Consider the following 15139-nt stretch of genomic DNA (forward strand, 5'->3'; position numbering starts at 1 on the left):
TATAGATCAAAGTTACTAATTTTGACAGATTTCTCTGTTCATGTAATGTAATAAAATTACCCAACAAACAATATAAGATGAAATGAGACTACTAGGACAATTTCACAGATTTTATCTGCTTTGCCAATTTATAAGGTAGGGAATATGCTTAAAAGCCTTGTCTGAGAGAGGGTTTTCCCAGGCAAAGTCAGCAGTAACAAGGGAATAACCTGTTAGTAACAGTGACCTGTATTTAAATTATCATGGAGAAAGAAAGTGGAGGGCAATACTAGTCTTTCTTGCCACTTTGTAATCACAGCGCTGGACTACATTTATTTTTCTACTCCAAAGAAAGAACTATTCCAAATCATTACCCACAGATCTTTCACTAATCCATTCTTAAAAAACCTAAAGAACTAAATGATACCTATATCATTTACGTATGGTCCATGACAATGTCTTCCAAATTTTTGACATGTTTCTGTGTTGAATAGTCTTACAATTAGAAAATTATTTGCCCGGCATAACCCAAACAGCTTTTTTGCATAATTATTGTATGCCGAGTACATGAAGAACTGCTTGTTGCATTCCTCTCTGCAGCAATGTATTTTAAAATTAATCGTATCTTTTCTTAAATCTTTTATTCTGCAGACCCTAAAACATGTCAGTTATTTCAGTCTTTATTTCAGTTCATATTTCCTAGATCTCCAGCTTTTCTTGCTGCTGTTATTCATACTTTAAAATTATAAAAACCTGGACAATACCCAAAACTGTACACAAGTCCTGCAGAGGCATCATTTCTTTCCATATTAATATTAAAAATTAATATAATCATTATTCCTGGGCAACAGATCTCATTGAATAAGACACTTTTTGCCAATGGAAAGGGAAGTTGAAGGATTTGAATGTTCAAGCACTGGAACAGGCTGCCCAGGGAGGTGGTTGAGCCCTGGAGGTATTTAAAAGACGTGTAGATGTTGTGCTCACGAACATGGTTTAGTGGTGGACTTGGTAGCGTTAGGTTAATTGTTGGACTTAAGGGTATTTTTCCAATCTAAATGACTCTAGGTTGAATCTTACTACAACTGACTGCAAAAAATAGCTTATATTCAATAGCTGAAAGCACTGAACTGCCATTTCAGTGAGAGCTGAGGATACTCTGGCACTTCATGAAAATAACAGAAGTATTATTGTCTAGCCCTGAGACAATCTAGTCTTCCAAAGATTAGCCAAATAATAAATTATTACATATTGCAAAAAAAGAACAGGAAGGAAGTGTCTTCATTTAAAGCAGTTACGTAAAAACAAGAAGTCTGAAGAAAATGGAGTTCTGGTAGTTTTCTGATTCTGGACTAAACATAATTCTTTACCAGTAGCAAATCTTAATGAAGACTAAACTCCTATATAGCTTATTAAAACAAAACAAACACCCGTCCACCCCAAAAAAAAAACCAACAGAAAAAGAAACCACACAAACTCAAAACACATCTATAGTCTGAGAACTGGTAACCTCGTGCAATAATAGATCACTAACATCAGTTATCTAATAACTCATGCAGTACTGCATCACTTAAAAATGTTTAAGTCTCAATACGGTATAAATAGGAATGACAGAATTTAATAGTGTGGTGGAGAGGGAATGAGGGAAATGTCATTATTCTCTGCATAAAAGCATCCTTTTAATTCTTTATCTCAAAGGGAGTTTAAAACCAGTTAACTCTATCTGAGGTAACTTAATTAAGTCTGCAGAATTTCTTAGCTTGATTTTCAAGGCACTTCCATTTGTTTCAGCAAAGGCAACTTAAATGCACCTTTTGTCATCATTTAGTCTTTGTTTTTTTCCCAAAATACAAAAATCTAAAGCATGGCAGCACCTCTTACAAACAGTCAGAAGAATATCTGCACTATAGGCATACAAAATATATATCATCTATACATTATATACACCGCAGAGAGTGCACTAAATACACATACAAGTTGCATACGTGCCACACAAAGTTTTGTGAGCCAACCACTTCCTTTTAGCAGCCTTCTCTTATCAAAACAGAGTAAAATATTGACCACAGATGCTGTTACTGAAAAAAAAAGTCAAATTAAATGACTATTACGGAAAGGATTTTTGAGCCAATGTTAGAATGGTTATGTTCTAACTACTGCACGCATTAACGCGCAGATGTTACACACAAAGCAACACTATGGATGCTGTTCTGGAGAGATGCGAGAATGGCCCAGTAATCAAAATCCTGTAAAGATGTCAGTTTTACTGGACTTAATGAGTTTCCCTCACCAGACCCCTCATCATCGTCAGTCGTGGACTCCTGCATCTCCTCTGTGAAAGCCTGAGATTGGCGGGGGTTATTCTTGTTGTCTGAAACAGTCACTTGTGCTTGTGACCTCTCACCTGAGGTCTCTGTGTGCTGAACTGGCGTCGAGGTAGTTAGGCCCTTGTAAGAAATGTCACCTGTCTCATCTTCCTCATAGTCATTAAGGCAGTACACTTCGTCCAGGTCCAGGTCCAGAGTCCTGAAGCCCTTAGTGACAACCCCGGGCCTCGGGTCCAGGATCCCACCCAGGTGAGGCTGAGCCAGCTGCTGCCAGTGGTGCAAAGTGGCAGAACCTTGAAAGGGAACAGAAGGACAACACACACACACACACACAAAGAAAAAAAATAATCAGTAATTAGTCCAGGATCTAAAAGGCAGAAAATCCCACTTTGTTTATCCGGAAGACCAAAGGTCTGGGAGCCCCAACCCCTTAATGTGTTTCTGGGTTTAATGTTTCTAGGCTTTACTCTTTCTAGGAAGACATGCTATAAGGCAAAACTGCTTCATCCACTCTTCAGCATTTCCACATCAGCATGAAATAAACTGATCACATCAGCACGTAGCTAGGCAAAGTCTGGTGGTAAGATGTGGCATACTTGTGTGCATGCACATTCCCTCCCCATCAGTATTCGCACCCTCCTAAATTCACCGGCTTAAGCGGGAGTGGAAAGAAGTTGTATTTAACAGTTGGCCTGAGCACTATCACAGAAAGCTGTAAGAGGAACATATACCACATATTCCCACATTAAGCTCACACCAAGAAGGTGCTGCAAACATCAGAATTTACTACTGGTGGCTAACAGGGTGGTAGTCACATGAACTGCACATTTCTACCATACGTTGGGAAAGCCACATCAACTTCAGGCATCTGTAACCAGGTAACAACTCTGACCTAAACATCAAGTCTAAACCTTTGTATGGCCCTTATCTGAGCCCCTATGGTATAGGAACTCAACTACTACAAAACTAAATGCTACTGTACCTGTAGCTCCTTCTTTGGCAGAAAAGCGTTTTGAGTGAGGGAAGAGGTGCATTTTACAGAGAAAAGCATTCAGTATTTAGCGTTCAAAAGGAGACGAGTCAGAAACAGCCATGTATCACATTACATTGATATATCCACTGAGATGGGCCAAATAAAACCAGGGGAGGATTTACCCAACTCTTCAAGCAGTGACTAAACACTGCTCGCAAGGCCCTACATTTTCCGATGTGCCCACCAATCACTGCTGTGTTGTAATGTGCAACTTAAAACTATACATTCCAGGTCCTATGGCATAATCAAACCATCTTTGTTTTCATCTCTGCTAGCTTGAATCAGAACAGTTTTTGCTGTCTTGCTCCTGTCCCCTCTCCCCAGAGCACAACACTGACTCACTCAACAACTGGCATACAAACATCTCACCAGTGTTCAAAGACCAAGAATGTTCAATTTGTTGTATGGTATATGTAAAAATCTAAACCCACTGTAACAACTAGAGAAGGGATGGCCAATATACATTATTTTGTATGAGAAAAAATCCCATCAGGTGAGAAAAATTGCTGTTTCACATGAGGATATTGCATGAGAGGAAGCTTATTGTCAAGAAACAGGGAAAAGTCCTTCTTTAGAATGAGAAGCATTTTGATTAAGCCTACCTCACTCTTCAAAATCTGTAATTTTTACCTCAGCTTAAATGAATCTGCTAGATTACTTTGGATAATGACCCTATCTTTTCCTTTTCTCTTGTTCTTTTTGAATTTTGAGTAAGTTGTGAGGGACTAAAGAGGATTGGAACCCTTGAGGTTCAAGAAGTAGAAACCATTACAATCCCAAAGTAAGTAACTGTAGGGAAGAGACATCCCTACAAATTGTATTTATTTCTGAATTGCCACAAAGGTCCAGGTTTTTTTCCTTCTATATAAAAGAAATATTCCAGAATGTGGAGAAGTGCCAGATACTGTCAAGCTTTAAGCAAGGAGTACAGCTTTGCTGTATGACAACACGCTTAAAAATTTAAGAACTGAAATCAAAATTTCTTTCTGCACTGCGTGCAAGTATAAAATCCTGTTGCTAATTAACTTCTACATGCATTCTGAAGACGTAATCTTTTTCACCTTTAGGCTCACCAAAACTTATACTCAGAAAAACTCTGCAGGGAACAAACATTTAATTGATAATATATTGTATCTTTTCTATGGAAAGATACCAGAATATCTGCATTTTGAGCTTTAACACTTCTATTGACACTACATGTTATTAGTTCATTTTGGAAACTGGAAATCAAAGTGGCCTACGCTTCATCACAAAAAGGAGGATATCAGAGTTTAATTTTCATCTCATTAAAATGTGTGTAAGGGAGCCTTAACTTTGCTGCACATAAAATTGATGCAAATGCAACAGCTATTAACTCCCTTATGATTGTTAAAAAAAAATAATAAGTCAAATGAAGAGGGGAGTACAACACCTTTGCTTATATTCAGTCCCAGTCTCTGGCTAGATAATTTTGTAAGTTAGGTTATCAGAAAAAGCTGGCATCAGGGAATTAGTGTGCAAGAGTGGGAACTGCCAAACCGAAGCAAAGACAACATAAGCACAAAAATATGAACACAGTAAATTAAATCTGTTTTTCTGTTGTTGGTATCTGCATGATTGCATGCATGCTACCGGGGTCAGAGAAAGCTTTGAAATTCACGATGTGTTGTTGCCACAATTGCAGTAAAGTGGGTGAAGATACAATGAGTCCAAGGCTCCAGCTTTCCTACAGCACACAGGGAGTGCTATTTTGTGCTTATGGCACAACAAGCTGTAGATGCAGAGTTTAAAAACAAACCAAAACAAAAGACCCACTAAAGCAAGTCACATCAAGCGATCATTCTATTTGACTAAAAGTGTAGGCTTGTTGTTGTTTTGGGTTTTTTCTAAAGGTGCAGAATAAGATTCATTTCTTAGTGCTTCTGTCACCCTATTTGTTTTACTGTGGGATTTAAGATTGCTGTAAAGGAGTAGAAACCATTAACTTACATTTATTACAGAACTAACTTTTTATTTCTTCCATTTTACAGCATAAGCACCCCTAGGAAAACAGTAATAAAACCCAAGGGCACAACAGGCAACAATCTGCAGGAACAGCAGACTATTGTGCCCCAGTAGTCTGGAAGTATCCGTGAAGTTGAGGGTGCGGGGGAAATCACAGGGAAAATTCTCAGGAAAGAAACTAAGTTGAAGCAAGGAACAGCATCCTAAACATGTATTTAATAAAAGATAAACATTAAACTTATGAAACAGGCAGACACAAACATACTATAAATGAGATCTAAAACCAAACACGAGAAGTACTTTAAAAGGTGCAATAATTTTAAGGAAAAAAATGACCCAGTGAGAACAATGAACAAAACCAGGAAAAAAAACCCAGACAGATAGAAAGATGATAAAGACTTTAAGAGTTTATTGAAAGAAAAAAGCAGATATAATGGGATGGTGACAGAAACCTATTACAGTGGTAGCAACCAGTAACTGAAACAGAGCTGGATCATCCCTTCCCTCATGTGGTACAAAAATTTTTTATGACCATTTAAAAGCAGTTATGAAAACAAACTACTAAAATCTGCTGAACCGTATGGACTCGTGTGCTATGGCTATAGTTTCATTTGAACAGGTAGATACAGCACATCACTTTTTTCAGGACATAGGAAGGATTATTTTTGCTTCTGAATTTATGTCATGCTAAATGTTCCTTATAGATGAAATAAACCTGCTCTAAAAAGCTGAAAAAAATGAACTTTTGCAATTAAAACACACACAGACAATGTAATGTAACATGAGTTCTGTTAAAGGAGAAGAGTGAGAAAGACAGAAACCAAAGCTAAATTACATGGCTAGTGTATCTGTGAAGTACTAAGGAAAACAGCTTCATTTTGTTTAAAACCTGAAGAAATTTACTGAACTAACTTCCAGCAACAACCCGAAAGGACTGAAGAAAGCCAGGTAGACGGTACTGTATGAGCTGTCAGCTTTGTTAGACAGACTACAGCAATGTACTTTGCAATGAAGCTCTAGCCCTGACTACCATCTACCTATATCTTGCCTTTTTCTGTGACAATATATGGAGGACATTTGACTTAAAAAAACAATCCCAAACCAACAAACTATTTCACACATGAAACCCAAAGCCACAGAAGCTCATGTATGGCCACTCACAACAGCCAAATAAAGTCCAGAGGTAATTTTTAATCACAAAAATAGTCTTATTAGACCTACTGGACTACGTGAACTAGGCAAAGGTCTTTCCAGGTGCTTATTTGCAGGACTGAGATATGATCAACTAATACTTTTGGCTGCTTAGATTTCAGATACTCAACCACCTTCATTTTCTAAGTATGAAACTGCAACACTGAGGTTCAGGTCAGACATAAAGCTGCACTGCTAAGCTGATGCACGTGTGGCCTGTAACATTTATTTTACTGCCTTGGCTGGAATTGTTTCCTAACATTCTTAAGGCTTGTGGAAAAACGTCGTAGTTAGAAGATTTCAAACCAACAGCGTGGATTACTGTCTCTAAAGTAAAAAGAGTATGTATTGCAAAGATTTCCTGCTTTCTGGTGATGGATAAGAGACCACAAAGAGTCACTAAGAAGAACAGATAAAGGCCGAGGCCCTTTGTTATCACCTTCTAGTGGTTTCACAATCTGAAGCTTTTCTGGCAGGTAGGAGCGACTGCTGATAGACATTCCTGAATATCCAGTGAATTCTGAAAATCTGGAGTGAGTTCCCAGTGACATGATGCTCTCTGTAGGGGTAACGGAGCCACTGTGGAGTTCGCCCTTTTCTGCCAGTTCCCGCAACTTCCTTTCCTGCTCTTCTTCAAAGAACTTTCGCTCCGACAGGTAATTCTCCCGCCTGAGGGACAGCCTGCGAAGGGCAGTCTCTAGGTCACTGGAGCCTGGGGTCCCTGGAGTTCCAGGCTTCTTCATCCTGTCTTCATTTCTAAAACGTAACAGGGGACAGACAGACACACACAAAGAAAAAAAGAAAGAAAAAAAGCGGGGAGAGGAGGGAGAAAAAAATAATTCTTAGAGATGCTTAAAAACTTCACATGACAGTTTTGAGACATTCAGCAGTACCTTTAAACTACTATGTCTGGGAACAACTTGCCACTCATCCAAGGAGCTCAAAGGCAAACACCAATATTTTGTTTCTCCTTCATACTAAAACTGTTTGGAATCCTAGCTCCTGCCTGGAAACTCCTGGTTGGAAGAGCTGCACTTTACTTAAGAGGTTCTTCCTACAAAGAGATGAGAGATGTCTACTTGTTGTCACTCTCTTACATTTACACAAACTCAAATAAGCAGGCCACATCTTACAGGGCCTACGTTACAAGAATACCGTAATGAGTCACAAGGGTATATTATGTGAATACATCTGTTATTTTGAAACATTAAGTTGTTTTTACTGGAAGGTATACACAGCATAGTGTGGAGCTGTGCTGGGGGAAGAGACAAATGGCTAGAATAGCAAGTTTCTGATTAGTTTCATTCATAAGTTCTTGTATTAGGTAACCTACACGCCATTTATTTATTTATAGCATCAAAAGCATTAGCTGTAGCTGCATCTTAGATCAGAACTCCCTAGCATTAAACGTAAAATATTGAAAATATAATTAAAGTTGACCCACAATTGCAAAGACAAAAAATTTATGTTTTACATCATCTGATGATGCTGCATCTCAGAACAGGCATTAGTTACAGACACTGATATACAGTACTTTCAAAAAGTTTCCTTTTTAAACAAACTTGAGTGCTCAACAACTGTAAGCACAGAACAAAGTAACTTTTGAAGATGTACGTCACTGTGTTAACTGCACAATGTAAGACAAAAAGAGGAAAATAGCAACACTTTATGTCAGAATTAAAGCAAAAGCAAAGTACAGAGCTATTGCACTGACCCGTTGTCAGAGGATTCAGTCTCTAAGATGATGCTATTGGTCTTGTTGTCTATCATAATGTTAGAGATGTCTCCCCCATAGAAACTGGAACGTGGAGTGCTGACGCAACTAGAAATGACTGAGTTCATAGCAGAGGACTGGTTAGAGCCTGGGATATTCATTGGTGACGGAGTCATGGATCTCTGCTTGACAACTTGGTTGACATTTCTCACTGTCTCGAAGACCCGCTTCTGATGACTGTAAGACACACACAGAGTTAATAATCACACAGTGCCTTCTCACCTTAAGAAGGAACAGAGAAACAAGTAACAGTTTGTTAACGACCCTTCCTATTCACAGCTCCACCAACCACCTTGTCTTTATAGTTTCTGTAAAGTAGTATGCATAGGGTCCCATACTCGCTACAGTCTGGCCATTACATTCAATCCATCATCCTAGAATATTTTAGACAGAACATTTGAGAATGGTGTATATTTTTAATATGTATATATTATAGCCTCTCAAATATTAATAACAAAATTAAGTGAAAGAGCATTTCAGTACATCAGCTAAAAACATCTTAAAGCCACTGTGTGGAAACGAGCTCTTCAAAAACAACATTGATCTCCATTCAATTCTTAACTATGAACTGGCTAATCAATTTTAAAAGGGAATTTGAAATTACTCTACTGAATATCTCTAAGCAAGCAAGTCTTGTATCTTTTCTTTTTGGAATGAATTTCCAACTCCCTTAAATAACGCTTAGAAACAAAAACCATCGGAAGTATAATGGACCAGAAGTCTAGAGAGAGGCTGTCAAGGCTGGAAACTTAATTTTTTTACCTACTTCTACAGTTCATTCTTTATCACTATTGTCCTGATATCATAACAAACATTGTTCATCTGCTTCAAGATTAAGATCAGGTGACACTTTAGCAGAAATTTCTTGACAAAATTAAATTTGCCCTACATCATGCTACAGAAGTGCCATTGCTACTTTGTTTTACAGTTTAATGATGGCTGAACACAAGACCAACGCATCCCTTCCAGTTTAAAGGTAACAGGGCATAACAATGACAGCACACCTTATGCTATTTAATGTCATTCAAATTACTTTCCTTCTGTCCATGAGTGTTCAACAGTTGCAATCTTTGTGTGTAGGCTCCAAGTCTATACTTGTATACCTTTAGAGGCTGAATCTCAGAGCACCTATCAATAAACAGTCCCACAGAAGTTACAGTTACTACTGCTGAACAAATAAATAAAAACCAACACAAGCCATGAAACCAAAAAAAGATATTCTTCTTTGGTACATGCATAGCAATACAAGTCTTTTGTATACTAAAGAAGTTACTATCTTTAAGTTAGATTATGCTGGAAGGACAGAAAGATCCTACGGGGTTCGAGCACACACATCTTTCTGATCTTACATTTTTCTAAACAATGTTTCACTCTGTCAAAGCCTCATTTACAATTCTTGGCTCATGCTCAGAGGAGATTTAAGTACGTGCCAAGGTTTTTGTAAATATACTTAGGTTTCTGGAAAGTGGCTACTGTACCTTCCCTGAGTGTCCTTTCTTCCTAAACTCTTTCTCTAAGACTCTTTAAACAGGATTAACTTATTTCAAATTAACCAGTCCATGCCTTGTACAAATCTGTGAGATAAACCTACTGGAGTACACGTGCAACTGGCGTCATCAAGGCTGTATCTATCTATAACTTCTGTACTGTCACAAGCACTTAATTTGTTTCAAACCACTCTCCTGTTCAATTCAAGAGAACTTCAGCACAAGCGTAATGGGCATCACACTGTAAGCACCCAACCACTGAATCTCTTTCTGCACTGATGTTCTCCCTGTACTGTACTGATTAGATCAGTAATTACCTGGCAACTTCTGTTACAAAACCTGAGCAGATAACCCAAGGAATTGAACTCATCCCCTAACCATTAACTGAAGACACCTAGCATGGTAACACACAAGAAAACAAACCCTTCCTCATTCTCAGCACTCACAAATGAGGACAGAAAGTTCATAAGACAAGGTAAAATCTATATATAGGTGTTTTCCTTTGATACCTTTAGTAGAAAATATAATCACCCAATAAACAGATAATTTATTTTCCTTTCTCTCTATCATTCACATTCTGGCAGAAATATTTGTTTCTAAATTCCTAGCTCAACTATTTCCTGTTTTTTCCCTTCCCATCAAATGGTAATTAACTTCAGATACAATCAATCAATTAGGAACCAATTCTTTTCAGTCGTACGCCAAGTCAGGAGAGTCTGGTTCATCTAAATGCAGTTCTTTCCTCATTGACCCTTCTATCTCTGCTGCCAAAGAATCCTGTTAAAAATAAGCACAGAAGAAAACCAAATATCATAGTATTAATAAGTTATCATTGCAGAAAATAATTGTTTACTTATATAAAACAATAACTAATAATTAAAGTGTCATTATGGAGAAAAAAGAGAAAGGTTTAAAAACTAAAATTTACTAGAAAGCTGGAAGACTAATGTACACATTTAAATTACTGACAAATTATGGCTTGGCCTTATACTGCTACAGTACTTAGCATCTGAAGACATATGACATCTGTCAAAGATCCTAAAAAGTCATCACAGGTAACAACAGAATTCAGGTGCCCCAACTTCCCAGACTGAATTCCCTACTCAGTAACGCTCACCTTTTGTTTATAAAGTTCTGCTTGATTTGTTTTCATTTAATATAAACAGAAAACACTCTTCCCTTTCACAATATTACCTACCCACAAAAAAGACATGGTTCTTGGCATAAAGCATTAAATGCTTCCCCCACAGGGTTACAGATGGCAGGCTATCAATTTTCCATTGCTGGTCAGTAAGTTTTACTGTCTAAATGTAGTTAAGTGCAGAGTCAAACATTCATAAATCCAAATGATCTTTGGTCCCATGCTTCAACACTTGAAAATCATTTTTATACAAAACACGTAAGCCTATCTCAGCACAAACATACCTTTTGCAGCTTTCAACTTTATTTGTGCAAGTACGACTTGTATTATTAAACGGCTGCACTTTAAATTGCCTGTTCAGTCTCAGAAGGGAACACCAAAAGGCAAGCTAAGCCTTTGTTGACTATTTACTTCTTCTGGGTACAAATATAGTTTGTGTTCTTCCTCAGCAATAAGACAAGTCATGGCTAAAGACAAGGACAGCCAGATTCTGCTGCTTGATTACATTAATGTAACTCAAAAGAAACTTCACTGGTATCATTGCCCTCAGAAGTAATGGAATTATTCTAGAGATACACAGGCAAGCAGAGCCAGCCACTGAACTTACTTAGACATTCTTATCCACTCTTTGTTTCTCATTTGGTTGAGGGTACTGCACATTCCCCATGCTTTAGATGTACAATGTCATAATCAAATGAAACTAGGTAAACAAAGCTGCTAACACCAGTGACATTGCCATAATGCATATTAGCAACAAACATTATTTTAATGAACCACTGGATTTTCAGTGACCCTAGAACAAGAACATATGTGTAACCTATTCAAGTACTGAAGAACTAGAACATGTATCAGAAGTGACTAGAAGGATGCCATGTCCAGAAACCATTAGTTATCAGTAAGCTACATCTTCAAGGATATTGAAGAAAAACAAGAAGATCCTACTGAATATCAACCACCACAGTACAGGAGATGCATAACCAATATGCATGACAGTACAGAACTGCGCAACAACCTATTAATGCTACTCATGATTCACAACACAAGCACAGCTAGATGCAGGTTGTATGTAATACTGCATCAAAAATAAGGAACTGCACAGCATCACTGTTTCAGGACCATGTACGCAAAACTGATCGCTCCGGTATCCTTTAGTGCTACGTCAATATACATTTCACCCATGCTCATGTCTGGCCCAGCATCCTGTCCCTGAAGCTGTAAGTCAGATACAAATACATTTCCTCTGGTTGATTTTCTGGTGTGTGCAAGTTTTTTTCTTGAATCAGCTTACCATAGGGAAGAGACCGAGAGAGTGGTACCGACGTGATATAGCATTTGGCATAGTCTTGTTCCGGAGGTTTTTCAGCTCTTCTTGAGCCTCATGAAGCATTTCCATGCACTCTGCATACTTGTCTTCCAGCTCTCGCAACTGCAGAGTATAGAAAACAGTCCAAGACATTACGAGCTACACTATCATCACAAAAAGCCTGCAAATTCTTTTAACACTGGTAAAGTATAATGGTGTAGGGAAGAACATTCCACTTTAAAGGAAGATAACTCCAACAAATCAGTATCACTGAAAACCGTCAATAACAGATTAAGAATGGGAAGGTGGGGTGAGGGCAGAGGGGTCATGATGCAGGAAGGAACTGCTTGCTCCATTTCCTGCCCTGCATACCTATATGAAGCCACTATTACCAAGACACAGAGCTAAAATATCTTTAGTCTGATCAGATACAGTGCCTAATTACTGCCATAATGACCGCAGTAGCCAACAGCATAGGAAACGGACAAGACATTTCACAGTGTTCCAAGGGACTTCAGAATTTTTAACTCAAGACTTACATAGATATAACATATACATATAACCTCCAACAGGCTAAGACAATGTCTTCTTTTTAGCTTGACTTTCTCAGGAAACATATCTCATGTAATCACTCTGTCTGTAGATGTCTGTACCTTCATAGCTTTTGACTTCACCAGCCACCTCAACCAAGTTTGGCAAAGAGCTGAAGTCTGAAACACAACATTCCTACAAGTTTCATAAAAATAAGCTACTTGGCTTAGAAACCGAGATCCTGTTCACGTCTTCCCTAAGAAAGGGATGGAAAAGCATGAGCTTAGTCTTTGTGGAGCACCACAGATACAAAAAGCCCATAGCAGGAAAGGCTTCTATGGGCAGTCCAAGATTCAACTCCAAGTAGTCCAACGACAAGACACATCCTAATGGAATCAAGCTTTATTCATTCTATTTCATGCATTTTGTTCACATGAATGTAGCACCCAGAAGACAGCCAGCAATCCTGGACTGTCTTTGGTTTATGCCCTGAACAAATCACAGTATGAATAAGCTCTTCAGTGTTATCTCACTATTCAAAACCAAAGTAGGCTTAAACTACCAGCATAGAGAAGTCAGCCTCTGAAGGGGTTCCTATATAGCCCATAAGCCGCAGGTTTTTAAAATGTTTGCCAGTTGAAGGAGGAGAGAAAAGGAAGGAAAAGGTTTTGAACTCTACCAAGAACATTCATTCCATACACATAGGCAAAATTAATTGGTATTTCTGACCCAGCTTAGACTAAAACTCTTGTGGCAAAGTGAACAGCCATTGCCCTACTACTAAATTACTCTAATACTAAGTAATGTACTCACCTCTGCTGTGAGCTGTCTCTGGGCATCTTTAGCTGCTCCCAAATGCTGGACAAGTTCCTCATTTTCAACCGCACACTAAAACATGCCAGAAAATGTTAAAAATACTGTGATGACGTTTATATCCTACATTATATGTAAGCAGAAAAATTCTAACTTTTCTGAAGACCCTCCTGCAGCAATTAGTCCACATGTTAGTTTACAAACATTTAAAATGTTAACACAAGAACACCCAGAATCATTCTGTGCCCTGCTAAATGAACCTCCAAGGCTCTAAAATGAATGAGTACGTGCCCACTGAAATGCTTGTGCTGGCCTTCTTCTCTTATGTGAAGTCATTAAGTTCAGTGCAGACTTTCACATCTAGTATTTAAAATAAATCTAACTATTGTATCTGATATATCATATATGCATCTTTTAATAAATTGATGCTTTCTTGTCAAGTATGCTAGATATTCAACATCAAACAAGGTCACCCAGGTAAGGAGGGTGGAAAATTTCCTTTAGGTTCTACTATACAGAGGATTGAAACTTGTCTTCCAGCTACAATAGTAGCAAATCACAACTTAGCCTTGCAACTGGATTCCTTACAGCTTTTGCCTTTTTCTGCAGATCGACTATCTGAGAGAGAAGATGGGTGATTTCTTCTTGCTGCCGGGCAGCATCTTCAGTTTTCTTTGCTAACTCTTCAGAGATATTGGCAATCTGGATGTTTGCATCCCCTTTAAGATAAGTGATTACAATTAATAACACAAACCCAAACATAGAAAAACAAGCAGAAAGGTGTTCTTTTGGCACATGACTTGATTCAGCAGAATCCTGCTCAAATACACAGCAAAGTATTTTTGAAAACCAACAGTAGAACACAAAGCCAGAAAGACACAAAAGTGCTCATGCTGCAAAGGAGATTGTATTTTCCCTTAACACTCACATTTTCAATGCAAAACTATTTTGCAACAGAGATAGATTTAGCTTACAGCCAGAATTTTCTGCTGTGAAATTTCAGCCATAAATTTTCTCCTTACAACCGTTTAGATAAGGAAAATAAGTACCACAGGAAAGTATGGCTGATCTGACTCAGTTTTGTGCTTTTGGGTGGGTTTTTTTTTGTTGAATTTTGTTGTTTGGTTGGTTTTGGGGTGTTTTTTTACTCAACTATCTCAAATGAGAAGTGAAAAGAAATAGGGACATACTTAGCTCTTTTACACAGTCATTGACAAGCTGTTGTTCTTTCTCTTCGTAAGTAATTGTTTCAGTCTTCAGCTGACAAGCCTGTTCAAAAAATCCACATCAAAATACGCTACATTAGCACATTCTTTGCTAGTATGTTGATGCATTTCCATCTGCTTCAGGAAGACAAACTTTTCTAATCACTCCTCCAGGAAGACAATGAGAAATTACAGTTTTTGCCTGCCTGTCCTCCCTCATGTTCTGAAAAAAGGAGCCAGATGAACATTCAGCAGACATGACTGTATGGAGAAACTTCCACCACTATCACCATATCCCCACTAGATGTCACTTGTGTATTTTGCACTAAAACAACAACAAAAAAAAAAGCGCTGAACATACAGAAGACTAGTATG

General features: G+C 38.1%; 1 protein-coding gene across 8 annotated transcripts in view; it reads right to left on the reverse strand.

Annotated features, from left to right (window-relative positions):
- The window catches only part of TRAK1 (trafficking kinesin protein 1), a 140467-nt gene that overhangs the window by 14337 nt on the left and 110991 nt on the right, over positions 1–15139 (reverse strand). For 6 of the 8 annotated variants that reach the window (XM_040589044.1, XM_040589047.1, XM_040589049.1 and 3 more), the window contains 8 exons: positions 14750–14828; positions 14148–14278; positions 13560–13634; positions 12201–12338; positions 10472–10548; positions 8225–8461; positions 6950–7266; positions 2267–2596 (listed from right to left, as the gene is read on the reverse strand). In XM_040589044.1, coding sequence (XP_040444978.1) covers positions 2267–2596; positions 6950–7266; positions 8225–8461; positions 10472–10548; positions 12201–12338; positions 13560–13634; positions 14148–14278; positions 14750–14828 — 1384 coding nt within the window. The remainder of the gene's footprint in view (positions 1–2266; positions 2597–6949; positions 7267–8224; positions 8462–10471; positions 10549–12200; positions 12339–13559; positions 13635–14147; positions 14279–14749; positions 14829–15139) is intronic. The other 2 variants (XM_040589046.1, XM_040589053.1) reach the window with 1 other exon arrangement.

This window comes from Falco naumanni, chromosome 4 (assembly GCF_017639655.2).
Source record: "Falco naumanni isolate bFalNau1 chromosome 4, bFalNau1.pat, whole genome shotgun sequence".
Classification (NCBI taxonomy): Eukaryota; Metazoa; Chordata; class Aves; order Falconiformes; family Falconidae; genus Falco; species Falco naumanni.